We start from the raw sequence: 19,223 nt of genomic DNA on the forward strand, positions 1-19,223 counted from the left end.
AGGCCATACCTCATGTGAAACCTCAGAACCATTGTTCTCGACCGGAAAAAGGTGACTTGCCCTCTCCGGGTGGTTGGTGAGTCTCTGCCTCAAGTGGAGGAGTTCAAGTATCTCAGGGTCTTGTTCACAAGTAAGGGAAGCATGGAGCATGAGATTGATAGGCGGATCGGTTCAGTGTCTGCAGTGACGCCTGTCGCTGTATCGGGATCAGAAAGCCAAAGCTCTCCATATTACCGGTCAGTCTACTTTCCTACCCTCACCTATGGTCATGAGATTTGGGTAAGGACAAGATCGCGGATAAAAGCGGTAGAAATTAGTTTCCTCCACAGAGTTGCTGGGCGCTCCCTTAGAGGTAGGGTGAGGAGATCGGACTATAGCCGCTGCTCCTCCACGTTGAGTGGAGCCAGGTGACGTGGCTCGGGCGTCTGCTGCGGATGCCCCCTGGACGCCTCCCTAGGGAAGTGTTACGGGCACGTCCCACTGGGAGGAGGCCCCAGGGAAGACCCAGGATACGCTGGCGGGACTATGTCTGTTGGCTGGCCTGGGAACGCCCTGGGGTCCCACCAGAGGAGTTGGAGAATGTGTCTGAGGTGGGGAAGTCTCTGCTGTTCCCACGATCCTGCACGGATAAGCTGAAGAAAATGGATGGATTGTAAAATTTGTTTCTTAGTTAAACTTGACCTTTGTTACTCTTGTGTTTAAACCTTGCACATTACCTTTTATTTAAATATTTTAGATTCATTTTGCTTAGTTTACCTCTTACATTCCTGTTCATTAAATGACTTCTTAATTTTTATCATTTTTCCATCTTGTTTTTTGTTACCTCCCTGACCCTAGACAATCTGGATCGTAACAGACGGACATCAATGTCATTAAAGTAAACAAAACATTTACATGGGACCCATAGCTAACCACAAGGTGAATTATGGGTTTACCGCTTTTTCTTTTCCCCCCGCACAATTCTCTCTAAACTTGAAACACATCATCGCTCGCACGCACAGGCAGAGATGAATGAAGTCTGTGCGTAAAACTCGCGCGCGCCTGGGACTCTCTGGAGGCGCGTGCATCTCAATTGGTACCGTCACACGCACGCGCACCGATCTGACGTGGTGACGTGGTGGCGCGCGAAGCCTCTCCGCGCTGACACTTGTTGCCAAAACCAGATTGAGACAGCCTCGCGCGTACCACACCCCGGACCGGACCAACAAGATCCCACAGAGATCTCCGGACCTGAAAGAGGACTGAGCCCACCGCCCTCCCCCCGGAACTAACCGGGGACCATCCTAGGACTAAGCCTACAGCAGTATGGTCGATAACACCAGCGTGGCCAACTCTGCTTTGGTAAGAGCTCCTCCGCACGCTCTGTCCGCGCGTCCTGTTCCCTGTGGGGACTCCCGCTCTCGCGGTAGATCGGTGTATTTTGGCTGCGCTCATGCTCCGGAACGCTGCGGTGACCCCGCTGTGGCTCTCCTGTCTCGCTTATCGCAACAATTTAAAGAGTATTGTTTTCCTCTCGTCTGAGTTTGATGGGTTTTCGCTTTACACGCGTCACTTTTGGTTGATCATTGCATTTATCTGATGTCAGTGACAGAAAAACCTAACGTAACTTTCTGTACATCACTCGTTGTGTGTCTGAGCGCAGCTTTTGGTCTTTGAAGTTATATAAAGTTTAAATGAAGTAATCTTTGTGAGACTCTCACTGAAGCACACACCGGTCTGACTGTTCACTCTGTCCGCAGCCCGGAACCTTTTCCAGCGACAGCCTCCTGTCCTCGGTCCCTATGCAGAGTTCAGCGGTGGCTCACAGCGCGCCTTCCGGCCCGGGGCCCGGCTCTGGCCCCAGCTCTGGCCCCGGCCCGCAGCCCGGGGGCATGCGGCTGGAGGCAGTTATGGAGAACCTGCAACGGCAGCAGGCGGTGCGGCTGCGGCAGGCGGAGAAGGAGCTCCAGAGTCAGCTTCAGCACCAGGCACTGCTGCGGCACTATCAGGCGACAGTGCGCTTCAGCCCGGGGCTCACACCGGGGCTCACGGCGGGACTGACACCGGGGCTGGCCCTGGGGCTGCGGGTAGACTCTAGAGCCAGCAGCGAGGAGCGGGACGTGGAAGACTCGGAGGAGGACGAACCGCTGGAGGAGGAGGAGCGCTTCCCGCCGCAAAGCATAAGCCGCGGGCCGCTCATCAGCAGAGTCCCGCTGGCCCGCTCCATGCGCCCGGAATCCCCGCAAAACGCCAGCCACGAGTGGACATACGAGGAGCAGTTCAAGCAGGTAGGCACGCGCCCAAGCTCCTTTTTAATATTGACATATCTCTGTGCCAGGCGCACAGTAATGTGTCTGTGCGTTGGACCAGGACGCACTGATTTTTGGAGGATCCTTTTAGGCCCCACAATTCGTGCGTGCTTTGGAGAGCATGTTTAAAGCCTGCAGGTCCCGAGCGTGGAAAAAGAGGGGATGAGACCACCCGCGGAGGGTGAGGAGATTAAAAAATAAATAGATAAAATAATAAAAATAAATAAATAAATAAAAAAAACTTGTGCAAAAAGACTGAACGGACTAATACAAGAATCACATTTCAGAACATATTTGTACAGATCTGAACTACAGGGTTAACAGTTTTTATGCAGAGTTTTTTTTTTTTTTTCACTTAAGAGACTGCAGCCTGATAATCACTCCAATTCAAATAGTGATTTTAATTTAATTGCGATTCATCTTGCAGCCCTAATAGTTGACAAATCTAAAATATACCAAGTATTTTTATACTAGCTAAATATATATATGTTATTTGTATTGCTTTCATTTCAAATAAGCATCAATATAAGTTTTGCCTGTTGTTCCCTGTTGAATTTATGAAGCACAAAGAGGTTGGCAGCTTGATTGCCGCTACATTCTTCTGCGATAGTGTCTGGGGCCAGTACCAACCTGGAAAAAGAGATGTTTAATTTCAGAAGGGCTATCCTGGATAAATGAATGGTGATATAAAAAAAATCTCTTGTACCTTCCCATCCAGGATTTGATAAATAGAGAGAATAGTGGAATTGTTGGTACCACTATATATAATTATCTACACCTTAAAGAGGGGATAGATAATTACACATAACACATTTAGATCACCATGTTACCTTTTATTGTATTGAAAATGCTCATTTTTGATGCTCTGAGTCTCCCCTCACTTTGCTCCTCCTTAAGAGCAAACACAATCAGTGCGCATCCCACTAATGAAACTACTGCACATCGCATCCATTGTAGAGTATTGTTTTGTATCATGTTTTTGTACATTTATGGAGAGTTGTCATGTGGGAGCATGGGTGACATAGGCTTGTAGACAGAGCATTGGACTGTATCTTACAGCTAACCATAAAGAGGACTTAAATAGAACCCGGGAGAGATCACTAAAATACTCAAACATGCATAGGACATCTAAAACCTCTTCAGGCATGTTTTAGATAAAGGGACAAAGTGATAAAATGGTAGAAAGGTAAAAAAAAAAAAGAAAAGCATAATAAACAAATAATAAATAGCCTTAATAAAGCATGAACAATGACTTAAATAATAATGAACAGATAATTTATTAAGTATGGTTGAACTATTTGTTCATCATGAATTAAAAGCACAGTATGTGATTTTTACCATCTTATAAACTCGCTAATGGTTTGCAGTGGTCCAAAGTTTTTCCTCACTTACCTTATGCATTATGAGCATCCTAATTACTGGATGCTTAAGATGAATAATTTGTTTTGAAGTGACAGTAAATGTCTAGCATTCTAACATGCACTTCCTAATTATTGGTCAATGAAACGTTTAGATGCCAATACATTGCAGACATATGTTGACCTCAAGAGCTGCTGATACAATATTGTACAATACAGTAGTACTGGGGCAAAACACATTTTGCTCAATTATATAGGGAAAAAATGAGTAGAGGCCATACACTGTACATAAAAGGACATAACTGACCCGCTACTTACACTTCCAGCTCCATTAACTCCAATTTGTTTTACACTGAAAAATTGTCACCCCTTTCTCTGTAACTGCTGCAGTAAATCTTGTCATTTTGGTCTAAAATGTTTGTATTAACGGGTTCTTCATTATTCTGGTATTTTTGTTTTGCTCTTGTGTCCATAACTCAAGATATGAATATTAATTACAGACAAATTAGAATCCTTCTTTTCCTGATATTGCTCCCATTAGCATTAGCAACAGGTATGATTGACAGCGTTGCTAAGTGCTCACTCCTTGGTAAACCAGCAGAGTGAACAAGAAGGGGTGTTACCTTCAACAGCCTCACTCCAGATTTGTTCTTTGGTCGCTATGACACTTGCAGTCAGAGTTCCAACTATGGCTCCAAATTGGGCCTATAGCTGCTAACCTTGATGAGCATCATTTGACTGGAGCTGAACGGTATGGATCACGTCACACTCCTTTACTCCACTTCTTTATACAGTCTATGGTAAAGGTCTATTAAGTCTTTGTTCATGGCTAAGGCTATTTACAGTGAAGTTATTATGAAGTGTAACCGGATTGTTTTTCTCTCGCCTGAACACTGCTGGTAAAGAAGAGGAGGTAGAGAGGCAGGTGGTTCTGATGCTGCAGTGGAGATTTGTTTACTCATAATTGTACACTGCCTGGCCAAAAAAAAGTCTAACTAACTAAGTCTAAATTTAACTAAGCATGCAGTTGGTCAGGTCTAGGTTCAGTAACAGTATGTGCTCAAAGAGTAAGGTCAGCTGACTACCTGAATATACTGAATGACCAGGTTATTCCATCAATGGATTTTTCCTTCCCTGATGGCACGGGCATATTCCAAGATGATAATGCCAGGGTTCATTGGGCTCAAATTATAAAACAATGTGGTGGCCAATTCATGAGTGATAATATAAATAAATAAATATATATTGTCAGCTTTTCCCGGAGGCACACCGCAAACAAAAGTCCAGTAGGCTCAAGTAGATCCATAAACCAGGTTCTTTATTTCGGCACAGGCATCATTCAAACTGATTCAACATCATGATCTCTTCATCTCCTAATTTTACATCTCCAGAGTGGGCTCTATATACTAGTAGCACACGTCACATTCTCTTAATGATTAGCTTAGAATATACAGACATGTACATGTTATCTGGGTTCAATGAAGACAAAGTCAGCATGCTGATCTGGTCTTTCTTAAGAAACACACGTCTTGCACGTTTTGGTACAAAAATGCACATAGCACTTCCACGTCCATGTATGTTCCAAGTACATTATGACATCATCGTGCCACACTGGCACCCACAAAAACATACAGGTCAAAGTATAATATATCAAGTATAATAATATCATGTTACATGAAACATTAATCTCACAATCCCCCCTTTTGATCACATTAAAAACATGTGATCACACCAAAATTAAAAACAAAACACTACTTTCACATAATAATGCATTCAACTTAAAGTTCCCCTAATGAGTAAAATATTAGCATTAGCTTTAGTCACTGCATTATAACACATCCCAGCCCTTAGGCTAACATAAAACATAAATTAACACATGACTCTCGGACAGCAAATAAGAAACAAGGAGCACTTACTAGGATTCAGAATTTGGATTTTATATCTTTTAAAACAAATGATCAATCTACATAGTTTTGACCAAACTTAGTCAATTGGTTCAGGACATGAGAATTGAGACCTTACGGAGAATAACGAAATTTGTGACGAGGGAACTTCTTCATTAGGACAGTGGCCCTGCACATGTCTTCGACCTCTACCAGCAATCTAAGACATGGCATGACACAACATCCAATTATGACTAAGATAACAAACATTTTGTAGAGCCAATTTGACCAAGTGTTTTCAGATGCGCCAGGATTTTTAGCAAATTCCATGGACAAAGACTTAAGGTGGTTCAGATCCTTAGTAATACTCCCATCAGGAGAGGTATTATTTAGTATATAAGTACAGCATTCTGCTTCAAACTTGATACATATTTATTATTCTTTGGCAAGTAACATATCTAAGGCAATCCTTTGGGTTTGGGTTTAGATTGATAAGACAACGACCTCTTAAATGCATGATTATTTCTTGAGTTAACTCTGTATGACAATTTAATTTGTTTTAAATTTAGTGAATTTGCTACACCTTATAGTGAATAGAATAATTAACATAATTGATGCACAAACACCATGTTTTTGATAGAATGGCATACAAATGTAAATTTGCACATTGCAACCACCAAATATCTGCACAAGCAGTAGTGTGTTCAGTTAAAAGCAAATTCTCCATAATTATCAGAAGATAAAGTCTAATAACAGAAATCGTTAGTAAAACTTTCCATTTCATTTTTATCATTACTTCTTGTGTCTATATGTATAACTGCATCTTTAAGGACACAAGTAGCCATTCCCATAGTCCAAGATGGTACATCTTTTAAAGCTACTACTGGTAATTTATTATATAAGTGATAGCATTCAGTTTTATCAAATGATTTTTAGTGAAGAGGTTAAGTATACAGGTCAGGTCTTTTTCATTAGAATATGGTATTGATGTAGTATTTGAGCAGTATACTGTACCCATTTTAGCCAAGTATTTTCATTCATTACATATTTCAGTTTTGTTTGTTTCAATTTGTTTCAATTTTATTTCTCTGGTTAAATCATTTTCTGGAACAGGTTTATTAGGTTCAAAATTGTTGTTTAGATGTAGCCTTCAAAATTTAACTTTATTTTTCTATTGCAGGTACAGTATCAAATCTGGAACACTGGAATCCCATGGAATATTCCAGAGTCATAAAATGTAGGATTTTTGATAGATAATATTAAAGGATTGCATCGTTGAGTAATTGATTTGCGCCCTCTACAATGTTTTAGGTTCGTTTGATAAGAAGCATAATTTTCCTATTTTTTTTAAAAGTAATTCTCTGTTGTAAGTCAGTTTCAAAATTATCTTTCTCTTTATTATATTGTCCATTGGTGCTGGTTATAACTCTGGCGATCTCTATAACTTTATCATCGTAAACATTGTTTTTGTCAGACATGTGTCCTTACAGACAACTTGTACATTTATTGCATGATCTATAGCAGGTACATCTCGCACACAGTCTAGCACTTCACATACTGTAGATTGAAGAGTATGTTGCAAGTTTGTCCCTTATAACAATATTTTACAAGTTTTGGTGTCCTTCTCTTTACTCTTTTCAGTGCCCATTGTCTCTTACCTGTATTATTGGTTGTCAGCTTGGTTTAATCGAGGCTTGCCATTTTGATTGTTGGCTGTCCGAGGCCATTCTCAACACTTCAATGAATAAGGGGAACGTACAACACTAGAACAACAGAAATTAGCATAATTAGCATAATCAAGAATACACATGGAAAATTTTCAAAACATTTTTCAAAAAATATGGCCTATACTCTCCTTTTCCTTCGTCTTCTTCTCTTTTCCTTCGTCTTCTTCTCCCCCTTTTCTCCTCCTTCTCTGGAGCCCTAGTGGTAGCAGGTGGTCGGGGTTGCTCCTCAGAGTCACCGTGTCCAGTGATGTCCGGATTTGGTCGACTTTCTTCATCCTTCACAAGTGTTCTCTTGACAGTGGCATTTATTCGTTCACAACTCCTTGACTTATGCCTTGTGGAATTCCAAATTGTGGAAAAACATCAGCAGTTAGGTGTTTGACTGCTTTCTTCTTTAAGTTCAGTTTGGTATTTCTGCAATTGCAACTTCACAGTAGTTAGTCCCCACTTTTTCTGTTCTTCAGTCTCCTTCTTTGTGTGTTGGTAGTAATGTTTGTTTAGGCTCCTCACTGAAGCAAGGGAGGGGCAGCTCAATCTCCAGGCAGCCAGTGCTGGCTTTCACATATCTCTGAGCCTCCTCAGACACTTGTTGCACAGTGCTGTGCACAGTCACATTGAACTGGTCGATGACGTAAATAAACATATCTACAACAGACTCAAAGACAGGGTTCAGCTGTTCCATATCCAGGGTGGACACTCGGTCTGCAATGTCCTTCACAGCAGTCACAACTCATCTGTATGCTGTGTTCACATTGGCCAAAAGACCATCCAGATAGTCAGAGTTGATGGAAACGACAAACTCTTGAGTTTTGTTTACAACCGCTTTCAGGGTCTCGCTGATCTTGACCAGCGTAGTATCCAGGCTCTCCATGTTGTTCACGAAGTCCACATTTGGTCAGAGATGCCTTTGCCAGTTATTTCGACATTGTCGATGATTTGACCAAAGGTCATCACATCTCCGATTGGCATGCGCAGCTCCATAGTGTTAAAGGTGTTCACAAAAGCATTTGTAGTAGTACTCCATGTTGTCATAGACAACTTGGATGGTGGTGCGAAGAACAGTAGCAATGCTGGTGGTCATATCCTTCAGAACAACAGGCAGGGTGGTCATCTCCTCAGAGCCAGGAAGACAGAACTGGGTCTCCCTGAGCACTTTGATGGCAGCATCCAGGAAAGCTTGGACATTTTCTGGAACTCAACAATGAAGTTGCGGAAAAAGATTAAGAGCTGGCTGAGCTGGACGTCGTAGTTAATGTCAGTGTTGTAGGCCTCATTGATTCTGGCCACAATAGTGTCTCTCCACTCCAGCACATTGCTTATCAGTAGGTTGTTATCAGTGAAGCTTTACAGAGAGGACAGGACAGCGGGGTACTTGTACTCAAACAGCATAGCTTTGGGGCCTCCATGTTGTAGGCCACCTGAAGAGTCATCCTATCACTGTCTTTGGGAGTGGAACACAGTACCAGGATGTCAACATCAGCATCTGTGTTGTCTTCATTCCAGCTTCGTGACCTTTGCTTTTCTTTGATGTTTTACTGCTAGTTATTTCTTCAAGAGTTGGATATATTCCCACAGCAGGTTCTCTCAGAAGTTCTTCCTTTAAGATTACCCCTTCTCCTTGTAGTAGTAATCACTTCTTGATTATGTCTTGAATGATGGACTGGTTTTCTCGAGCCTTCTTTGGATTCTGTTTCTTCGTGAAGTGCCTTATTTTTCCAGAACTCTATTAATTGGTTTAACGTGATTTAATTGGGACATTGTGATATTTTAGTATTTTGTTAAATTACCTTCTCAGCTGCTGTATAACAATTTGGATATTGCTTTGATTGAATTCAAGACGTAGAGTCTATGATTTTTATAGAATAAGTCACTATTTAATAAACGGTTTACTTAGATAGCGTGCGAAATCTATCTAGGAGCCAGCATTGCCTTATTATAGTTCTTAATTGAGATTATTTATTTTATTTATTTAATTTTTTATTATTATTATTATTTTTTTAACAATCTTAATATTTTCTTAATTTTATTTATGCATTATTATTTATTTTATAAATTTAACAAGCTTAATATTTTCTTGATAACAGTTTTATTTCACATTTATTAAGCATTTATCTATATCTTCTAATAACATCTAATGATATCAACTGTTTTCTAAATTCTTATTTATTTAGTCAATTTATTTATATGAATAACACTTTATAAGAACTATACCCCATCTGGCCACAACAAGATACAGTCACTAATAAATGCCATCCAATTTTATCCTAATTTAATCATTTCAACTGTCTTCTCTATTTTGTGTTTCAACATCCCAACTCGAGGTAGAGGCTGAAACAGGAGGATTTAAGGTCATGACCTTAGCGTTCCCTGTCAAACGCAAACACAACAATATAGCCATGACCAATATGGATCCTAAAGTTTAAAAGATAGCAATAAATGCAGCCAAAGTGTAAATAACACTTCCTTTCTTCTTTTAGATCTTTTAATATTTTAGTGATATTTGCTAAATTTGACGGACACTGTTTTAATTTTACAGTGGCAAGATAATTCATGTCCATTCTGGGTGTAATTCATTTGGACAGGTTCGTTTCCTTGAGATCTTATCATGTTGATAAAAATTGCTGCTAGCGTTACATATAGTTTTTTGGGTACCACATTTTTATGTAAACTTGATTAAAAGTTTTGTTTTCTTTTTAGTGTAAAGTTTAACCACTAAGTGTATTTTTTATAAAACTTGCTTTTTTTCTCTCTTCGTGCTAAGCCATAAACACGGAAATGATTAACTTTTTTCTAATCACACTTTACCTGATCAAAGTCTAAACTTGCTACTTATTATTAATTCCAGTGCTTTTTTTCTCTCTTCGTGCTAAGCCATAAACACGGAAATGATTAAATTTGTTTCTAATTACACTTTACCTAATCTAAGTGTAAACTTGCTACTTATTATTAATTCTAGTGCTTTTTTTCTCTCTTCGTGCTAAGCCATAAACACGGAAATAATTACAAATTTTACATAGTATTAAAGTTATAACTTAATTAATTTCACACAACGTCCCAAAAAAAAACATCACATTAATTTAGCATTAAACCAATTGACAGAAATTCTATGAAAAAAGGCCTCTGTCGTACCGTCTTTCTGGAGAGCTCATTTTTGCGATGTCTTTCTCAGGCGTTCTGTGGAGGAGATGATTTGCCTGTGCCTCCAGGATTATCACGTCGGGGGTCACCAAACTGTCAGCTTTTCCCGGAGGCACACCGCAAACAAAAGTCCAGTAGGCTCAAGTAGATCCATAAACCAGGTTCTTTATTTCGGCACAGGCATCATTCAAACTGATTCAACATCATGATCTCTTCATCTCCTAATTTTACATCTCCAGAGTGGGCTCTATATACTAGTAGCACACGTCACATTCTCTAAATGATTAGCTTAGAATATACAGACATGTACATGTTATCTGGGTTCAATGAAGACAAAGTCAGCATGCTGATCTGGTCTTTCTTAAGAAACACACGTCTTGCACGTTTTGGTACAAAAATGCACATAGCACTTCCACGTCCATGTATGTTCCAAGTACATTATGACATCATCGTGCCACACTGGCACCCACAAAAACATACAGGTCAAAGTATAATATATCAAGTATAATAATATCATGTTACATGAAACATTAATCTCACAATATATATATATATATATATAAACATAATAATAGTTTCTTGAATACATATTGAATGTTGCAAATAGTATAGTCTATTGACCTAAACTTTTTTTTTTTTTTTTTTTTAATCCAAACTTTTTTATTTTATTTTTGGTCAGTGTCATGTAATTTGTAGTCATTTTCTAAATAGAATTGTGTGTGCGTCAATTCAGTCCTTGGGCCCCATGTGCTATGGGGCCCTGATTCTCTCATAAACGGTTCACAGCAAGCTTCTCAATTAGAGGTCTTGACTTGAAGAGGGACAAGATGCTCATCAGGTAAAATCAGATCTGTCTTTTTATTTATTATCTTTTCTATTTGAGTGTAGTTAAAGTACATGTGACTTTTTTATAATTTCATTTTTTTTTCTAATTCTGATGGTATGGTGGGATAGAAAAGTAGAAAACAACTGGTTGGAAAATACAATACTTATGTCATCAATACAAAAAATTCCATCCAAAAATGCAGAGATAATGTACGCACAAGGAAGGCACTTTTCTGACATTTTAAACCTTCATTTGATTAAATAAAGGCATTGTCATTTATTTTTATTTGTCTAATTATAACTACTGTGTAATGTAGACTAAAATGTTTTGGCCGTTAAAGTTAAAATTATGGTTGCTAAGTAATAGGTATGGAATTAGTTTTACATATGTCACATTTCCTGCCCGTGTCTAACCAGAAGGTCAAATTTAATAATTTATTTATTTGCTTTTTTAGAGTTGACAAAAATCACTTTTTGTTCATCAAATCCATAGTATATTTATGAATCACTCTGATCTGAGCATAGCCACTAAATTCATACCTGATATAAACTCAGTTGTTATCAAGAATTAATCACAATAATTTTGATTTCCACCAACTCAACTCAGATTTAAACTTGTAATAACTAGGGTTGCTCAATTTTGGGGGGAAAAAGCAAATTGTGTTAATATTTTGATATATAGTTTTAAAAAACATGTCTGTAGATGTCTAAATTACAGAGTTAGCAGCTTTTGCATAGAATACGTCTCCATAAGTCTCCATGGAGACACAGGGAGGGCATCTGACACACAGAGAGATTACAGATATAAAATTTCCCACTAAAAAGACAGGATATTGTGTTCTTTGCAGAGGACAATCTGTTATCAAAATAACTGCTGCCAGAGATGGTTGTACTCAGTTTCGTTTACTCAGTTACATTTACTTGAGTAACTTTTTAAAGAAATTGTACTTTTGCTGCATGCTTTTACTCCTACTTGAGTAACATTTTAATCGAAGTAACAGTACCCTTATTTAAAAGTGTTGGTTACTCTTCCCACTGTGAGTAAGTCTACAAGTGACAAAAGCTTTATGTGGACAATATGAAATGAAAAATATTATTTGAACAATCTTGAACATGTTTCTTGCACCGCTCCTTCAGATATGATTTATTTTGTATCATTTTTGTGTCTATCCTTTCTAAATACCAGATTTTGGACATTATTGAATGTGTGGTTCTTGAAATTACATTAACTTCAAATTATAAATCAGTTATGTCCAGACAGTTACTCTTTAAGTCACTCTTACTGAGGTAACAGTTTTGAGTAAGTAGTAGCTTAGGTCATGGGTGTCCAAACTTTTTGGGCCAGATTTGGTGAGGTGAAAATGTGTGGGGGCCGCTGATCAATTTTTGAACCATTAATATTAAATGCAAATTATTTTTTGCATTTTATTGCAAATGGCTTTCACCTTTCAAAACTAATTGAATGATACACAGATTATAAATGTGAAAAAGTGAACATTTAAACTGTGGTTTTGATAATCACAATAAAATCTCTAGATTTTATTAGATTTATTTATTAGATTTTAGAATGTATTCACTTCAGTAGACTAACAAATAACTTGCCTGCGCTAATGTGAAGGGTGAAACTGAAATCTGGACTGTCAGGTGTGGCTCAAAGACAATGATTTTGACGGCCAAAACGTCACACAGGTGAGAGTCAGTTAGTCTTGTCCTTGCACGTTTCTTGTTAAAGTTCATAATCGAGAATGTCTTCTCACACAAATATGTCAAACCAAACAAACTCAGCATTTTCTTAGCAAAGGTTTGAATTTCTTTAAACATGTCTTCATCCAGTTAACGACAAAAGTCAGCGAGAGCACAGTCTCGGCGCACGGCTCGAATCTGCTGTCATCTTCTGGTAAAATATAATATTGCTTGTACATGTGTATTTTACACTGGTCAACAGTGCTGACAGGCCACATATAATTATTTTCATTCCAGAGGCTGCATGCCAGTGGAAATTTGTACATGGGCCCCCGGGCCGGACTTTGGGTATGCCTGATGTAGGTGAAGGGCCTTGCTGATAACCTTGGCTGGACTCTGATCCAGTTACACTGGACGCTGTAAGTAACCATGGAAACAAGCACCAGCCCCTCGTAAATAGTCACTTTGTTTGCCCTCCCTAAAATGTAATATGCGATAAGTGAAATGCATTGCATAGTTTAATGCCATGACATAACGATAAACACATACATTTATTACTTGTTTCCATGGAGATTTTACTTTCTTAAAAATGGCATTAGACAGAACTATCTAGCATTTATTCAACTGTGAGTGTTTTCATGGAATTAGTTTTTTTTTTTGCTCACTGTGTTTGCTAAATGATTACTGCAAATGTCCTTCCTTATTATAACCTGTTTCTTCATATAATTATTGATAAAATAACATGTAGTTCCCAATACTCTGTAAATATAACAGTATGTGGATGGGTATGCTCTCATTCCAGATGGAGGTCTAAAATGACCTGCGTGGCCCTGGTGGTCAGCGGTCACACAGATCTGGTGTAAATGGAGTTAATTCAATCGGAGATGCTGTCCCGCATTCACACAAGAGTGGCCATGTTGAAATGTGGGAAGTGAATGGTACTGACATAAAAATCACATCTCAATATTTTTGTGGCACAATACGCAGACAATATTGGCCACATGGGAACATAAAAGAAAGTATTATGATTTATTCTGTTGTCTAAAGAAGAAAGAGAGAAAGTTTTATTACCATCATGGTATCATAATCAGTAGTCTTTCCAGGGCTGCAGGGGGCCAGTCCAGCCCTGGCTGCAAATGTGCCTAGCTTACACTAAAGTTGTTCAAAAAGACTAGGAACAGTAGGTATTGCTATTAAAAGGCCATATACACAGTGTAGTAGTAAAAACTAAAAGTAGAGTTTAGTGTTCTGTTCCACTTTAAGATGGATAAGACATTATGTTATCTTCATTTATTCAGTCAGTATTACACAATCAGTAAGCTTAGGACTGAGCTTATGGGTGTTTTCCCCACATGTCCCTGAACACAACATCAGCTCTACAACTAAGCATCACAAACTCATCCTGTCATAATCTCACTCTCTCACAACCTCACCTTGTCACCCTCTCACAATCTCACCCTGCCATCGTCTCAAAAACGCACCGACTCACAACCTCACCTTGTCACAACTTCACCCTGCTACCCTGTCACAACCTCACCCTGTCACAGCCTCACCCTGACACAATCTCACCCTCTCACAACTTCACCCTCTCACAACCCCACTTTTCACAACCTCACCCTCTCCCAACCTCACACTGACACAACCTCACCCTCTCACAACCTCAACCTCTCACAACCCCATCCGTTCACAAACTTACAACCTCACCCTCTCACAACCTCACCCTGTCACCTCACCCACTCACAGCTTTACCCTGTCACAGCCTCACCCTCTCACAACCTCACCCTGTCACAATCTCATCTTGTCATAGCCTCACCCTCTCACAACCTCACCCTGTCACAACCTCACCCTGCCACCCTCTCACAACCTCACCTTGACACAACCTCACCCGCTCACAACCTCATCCTGCCATCGTCTCACAAACGCACCGGCATACAACCACACCCTGTCACAATCTCACCCTCTCACAACCTCACCTCATCACAACTTCACCCTGCTACACTCTCACAACCTCACCCTCTCACAACCTCACCCTGTCACAGCCTCACCCTGATACAATCTCACCCTGTCACAATCTCACCCTCTCACAACCTCACCCACTCACAACCCCACCCTTTCACAACCCCACCCTTTCACAACCTCACAACCTCACCCTCTCACAACCTCACCCTGACACAACCTCACCCTCCCACAACCCCACCCTTTCACAACCTCACAACCTCACCCTGCAACCCTCTCACAATCTCACCCTGACATGACCTCAGCCACTCACAATCTCACCCTCTCACAACCTCACTCTGTTACCTCACCCACTCACAGCCTTACCCTGTCACAGCCTCACCCTCTCACAACCTGATCCTGCCACCCTCTCACAACCTCACCCTCTCAACTTTTCACAACCTCACCCTGCCACCCTCTCACAACCTCACCCTGACAGAACCTCACCCGGTCACAACCACACCCTGTCACAACCTCACCCTCTCCCAACCTCATCCTGTCACCTCACCCACTCACAAATGTACCTTTTCAGAACCTCACCCTCTCACAACCTCACCCTTTCAGAACCTCACCCTGCCACCCCCTCTCAAAACCTCACCCTGCCACCCTTTCACAGCCCCACCCCGTCACAAGCTCACCCTTTCACTACCTCGACTCTGTCACAGCCTCACCCTGTCACAACCTGCCTTATTTACAGTGGCCACTAATTCCGTCATGACCCTATATCTGTGATGAAGTTAATTTTGATTCATATATCTACAGACGTGGACAAAATTGTTGGTAGCCTTCGGTTAATGAAAGAAAAACTCAGAATGGTCGCAGAAATTACTTGAATCTGACAAAAGTAATAATAAATAAACCAATGAAAGTCAGACATTGCTTTTCAACCATCCTTCAACAGAATTATTTAAAAAAATAAACTCATGAAACAGGCCTGGAAAAAATGATGGTACCCTTAACTTAATATTTTGATGCAATCACTGAAACTCAATGAAACGATTCCTGTAAGTGTCAATGAGACTTCTGCACCTCTCAGCAGGTGTTTTGGCCCACTCCTCATGAACAAACTGCTCCAGTTGTCTCAGGTTTGAAGGGTGCCTTTTCCAGACAGGCATGTTTCAGCTCCTTCCAAAGATGCTCAATAGGATTTAGGTCAGGGCTCATAGAGGGCCACTTTAGAATAGTCCAATGTTTTCCTCTTAGCCATTCTTGGGTGTTTTTATCTGTGTGTTTTGGGTCATTGTCCTGTGGTGAGACACATAACCTGTGACTGAGACCAAGCTTTCTGACACTGGCCAGCACATTTCTCTCTAGAATCACTTGATAGTCTTGAGATTTCATTGTACCCTGCACAGATTCAAGACACCCTGTGCCAGATGCAGCAAAGCAGCTCCAGAAAATAACAGAGCCTCCTCCATGATTCACAGTAGGGACAGTGTTTTTTTCTTGATATGTTTCATTTTTCCGTCTGTGAACATAGAGCTGATGTGCCTTGGCAAAAACTTCAATTTTTGTCTCATCTGTCCATAGGACATTCTCCCAGAAGCTTTGTGGCTTGTCAACATGTAGTTTGGCAAATTCCAATCTGTCTTTTTTATGATTTGTTTTCAACAATGGTGTCCTCCTTGGTCATCTCATCAAGTCCAATTTGGCTCAAACAATGACGGATGATGCGATCTGACACTGATGTTGATGATCTTGAGCTTGAAGTTCACCTTTAATCTCTTTAGAAGTTTTTCTGATCTCTTTTGTTACCATTCATATTATCTGTCTCTTTGATTTGTCATCAATTTTCCTCTTGTGACCACGTTCGGGGAGGTTGGCTACAGTCCCATGGATCTTAAATTTCTGAATAATATGTGCAACTGTAGTCATAGGAACTTTAAGCTGCTTGGAGATGGTCTTATAGCCTTTACCTTTAACATGCTTGTCTATAATTTTATTTCTAATCTCCTGAGACATTTCTTTCCTTTGCTTCCTCTGGTCCATGTTGAGTGTGGTACACACCATGTCACCAAACAGCACAGTGATGACATGTAGCCCTATATATAGGCCCACTAACTTATTACAAGATTGTAGACACCTGTGATGCTAATTAGTGGACGCACCATGGATTAACATGTCCCTTTGGTCACATTATTTTCAGTCTTTTCTAGGGGTACCATCATTTTTGTCCAGGCCTGTTTCATGAGTTTATTTTTTTTAAGTAAGTCTGTTGAAGCATGGTTGAAAAGCAATGTCTGACTTTCATTGGTTAGATTTCACAGAATTTTTATTTATTATTACTTTTGTTAGATTCAAGTTTTTTTTTGTGACAATTGTGAATTATTCTTTCATTAACTGAAGGGTACCAACAATTTTGTCCACATGTGTATGTACCTTTTCTAACTTTTATTTAAAGATGGGGCATAATGCAAAAATTGACTTCTTGGAGGTTTCTACCATGCTATAATGTTATTCCCTCATCAAAAGCATGCCTGAAGAAATTTTAGATGTCATCCATGTATGTTTGCTTAGTGTATTTGAACCTTCCTACTGTTAGCAGTATGAGCTCATGCCTCTTGTACAAGGACCATCCTGACAAGCCCATGTTACCCATGAGGAGCATGTTACCCATGCTCCTCCATTTTTCACAAATTTACAGGATCCCATCTCTGCTGTAAGAGTATGATACAAAATAATACATCACAACTTCACAAACCTGATGCGATGTGTAATAGTTTCATTACTGGGGTGCATGCTGATTGTGATAGTATTTTGAAGGGGAAGTAAGGAGAGGGGGGATTCAGAGCGTGAAAATTGATAATGAAACTTATTAAACTATTTAATACATTGATTTTCACAAATGTTTCTGTGATCTAAAAATGTTGTGTTTGCAATTAATACAAACATACTAAAGAAGTGTAATACATCTGGCATACTGGGAAGCAGCATGGAACGTGTTGGACGATAAGCTACACAAGTGATAGTTAAGAATATGAAGATCGACTCGAAGGAGATATCGGCCTGCTACCTGCTTCCCTGAAAGCTCAGCAGTGCCAAACCAGCAATAGTAGTTTGCATTGTGAACAAAAAGTTCAAAACCGATCTACTGCCCCAGGCATGTAAGCTAAAGGCAGCATGTACATCATTGAACAGGTTATCAAAAAGAATACAGATGAGAGAAGCACAGAGTTTGTGGAAACAAAAGAAGATACAAGCGACATGGACTTGAAATGGTCATTTTCTGATTCGCTTGAATGGAATGCCAGAAGATGCACGAGTAATCACGGTAAGAGATATCAAAGATTTGGAACAATTCAAATAAAACTGACTGCGTGCTGTATGGGGTAATCAATCCTGTTGACTGCTCATCTGAAGATTCAGAAAATGTATGTCTTTACTGTTTCAAAGCAGGGCCTGTCAGTGAGCCACAAAACTAAGCCTATAGCTCCTATTCCAGATTCTAATTATTTCAAGAGCCTTATGCACAGAAAAGGTCCAGATCTTGTTTTCAATTAGGAAGTGTTGTTTTACTTACTTTAATTAGAAATCTTTGTAATCTTAAATTGGCTAAAACGGCACTCATTCTTTGGAATGATGTTGCCTGTTCTCTTTTTTCATTTCAAACAAATATATTTATCATTATTTAACTGTTGTCTGGCCTTTGAACATATTTTTATTCACAATTAGTACTATTTCACTATCATTTACAGCCATCCACATCAGTCGGTGCCCAAGGATTATAATTTATTTGAATACCAATGTCTTTCTCATGGGCACTATGCTTTGGGCTAACATGAATGAGCGACTGGGTTTACAGTCATCACAAATAATGTAGTTGGAGAAAAAATACTAAATTGTCTGCATTTGCATCATTTCCTTTGAATCCTTTGACACTTTTATACATGGCACTCTACTTTGGTCTTCAGCCCCTCTTTTCACTTGTCCAAACCACCTAAATCTAACCTCTGATTTGCTTTTCCTCAAACTATGGAATAAATTAGTAAAAGTACTTGTAGCTGTTGATCAGAGCCACCTTGGACTTGTGACACATATAGCTCTCCAACTGCACAGCTTTGTATGACGACAGGTTCCGTGTCATCCAGAGCCATTTTGGCTGACTGGGATTCAGAATACTACATAAAAATGTGAGTATAATCACCAATGAATGAATGAGTTCAGATGTACGTGACTGGCAGGTGGATTAGCCAATCAGGGACACTTATAGTCTGCCCCTATTAAAACAAATATGGCTGCTTATGAGGGGGAAAAAAGAAATAAAAAAAAAATCTCAGGACTCCTGAGAAAATCTGTTTTTCCATCTTAACCACGGTGCCATCATGT

At 39.8% G+C, this 19,223-nt stretch overlaps 1 protein-coding gene across 1 annotated transcript in view; it reads left to right on the top strand.

The window, feature by feature from the left end:
* The first annotated feature begins 1,305 nt into the window (after positions 1-1,305).
* arid3c (AT rich interactive domain 3C (BRIGHT-like)) overlaps positions 1,306-19,223 on the top strand; it is a 59,864-nt gene continuing 41,946 nt past the window's right edge. Inside the window, exons 1-2 of the mRNA XM_033972440.1 lie at positions 1,306-1,341; positions 1,740-2,267. Of these exons, the coding sequence (XP_033828331.1) occupies positions 1,306-1,341; positions 1,740-2,267 (564 nt within the window). The remainder of the gene's footprint in view (positions 1,342-1,739; positions 2,268-19,223) is intronic.

This window comes from Periophthalmus magnuspinnatus, chromosome 9 (genome assembly GCF_009829125.3).
Source record: "Periophthalmus magnuspinnatus isolate fPerMag1 chromosome 9, fPerMag1.2.pri, whole genome shotgun sequence".
Lineage (NCBI taxonomy): Eukaryota > Metazoa > Chordata > Actinopteri > Gobiiformes > Gobiidae > Periophthalmus > Periophthalmus magnuspinnatus.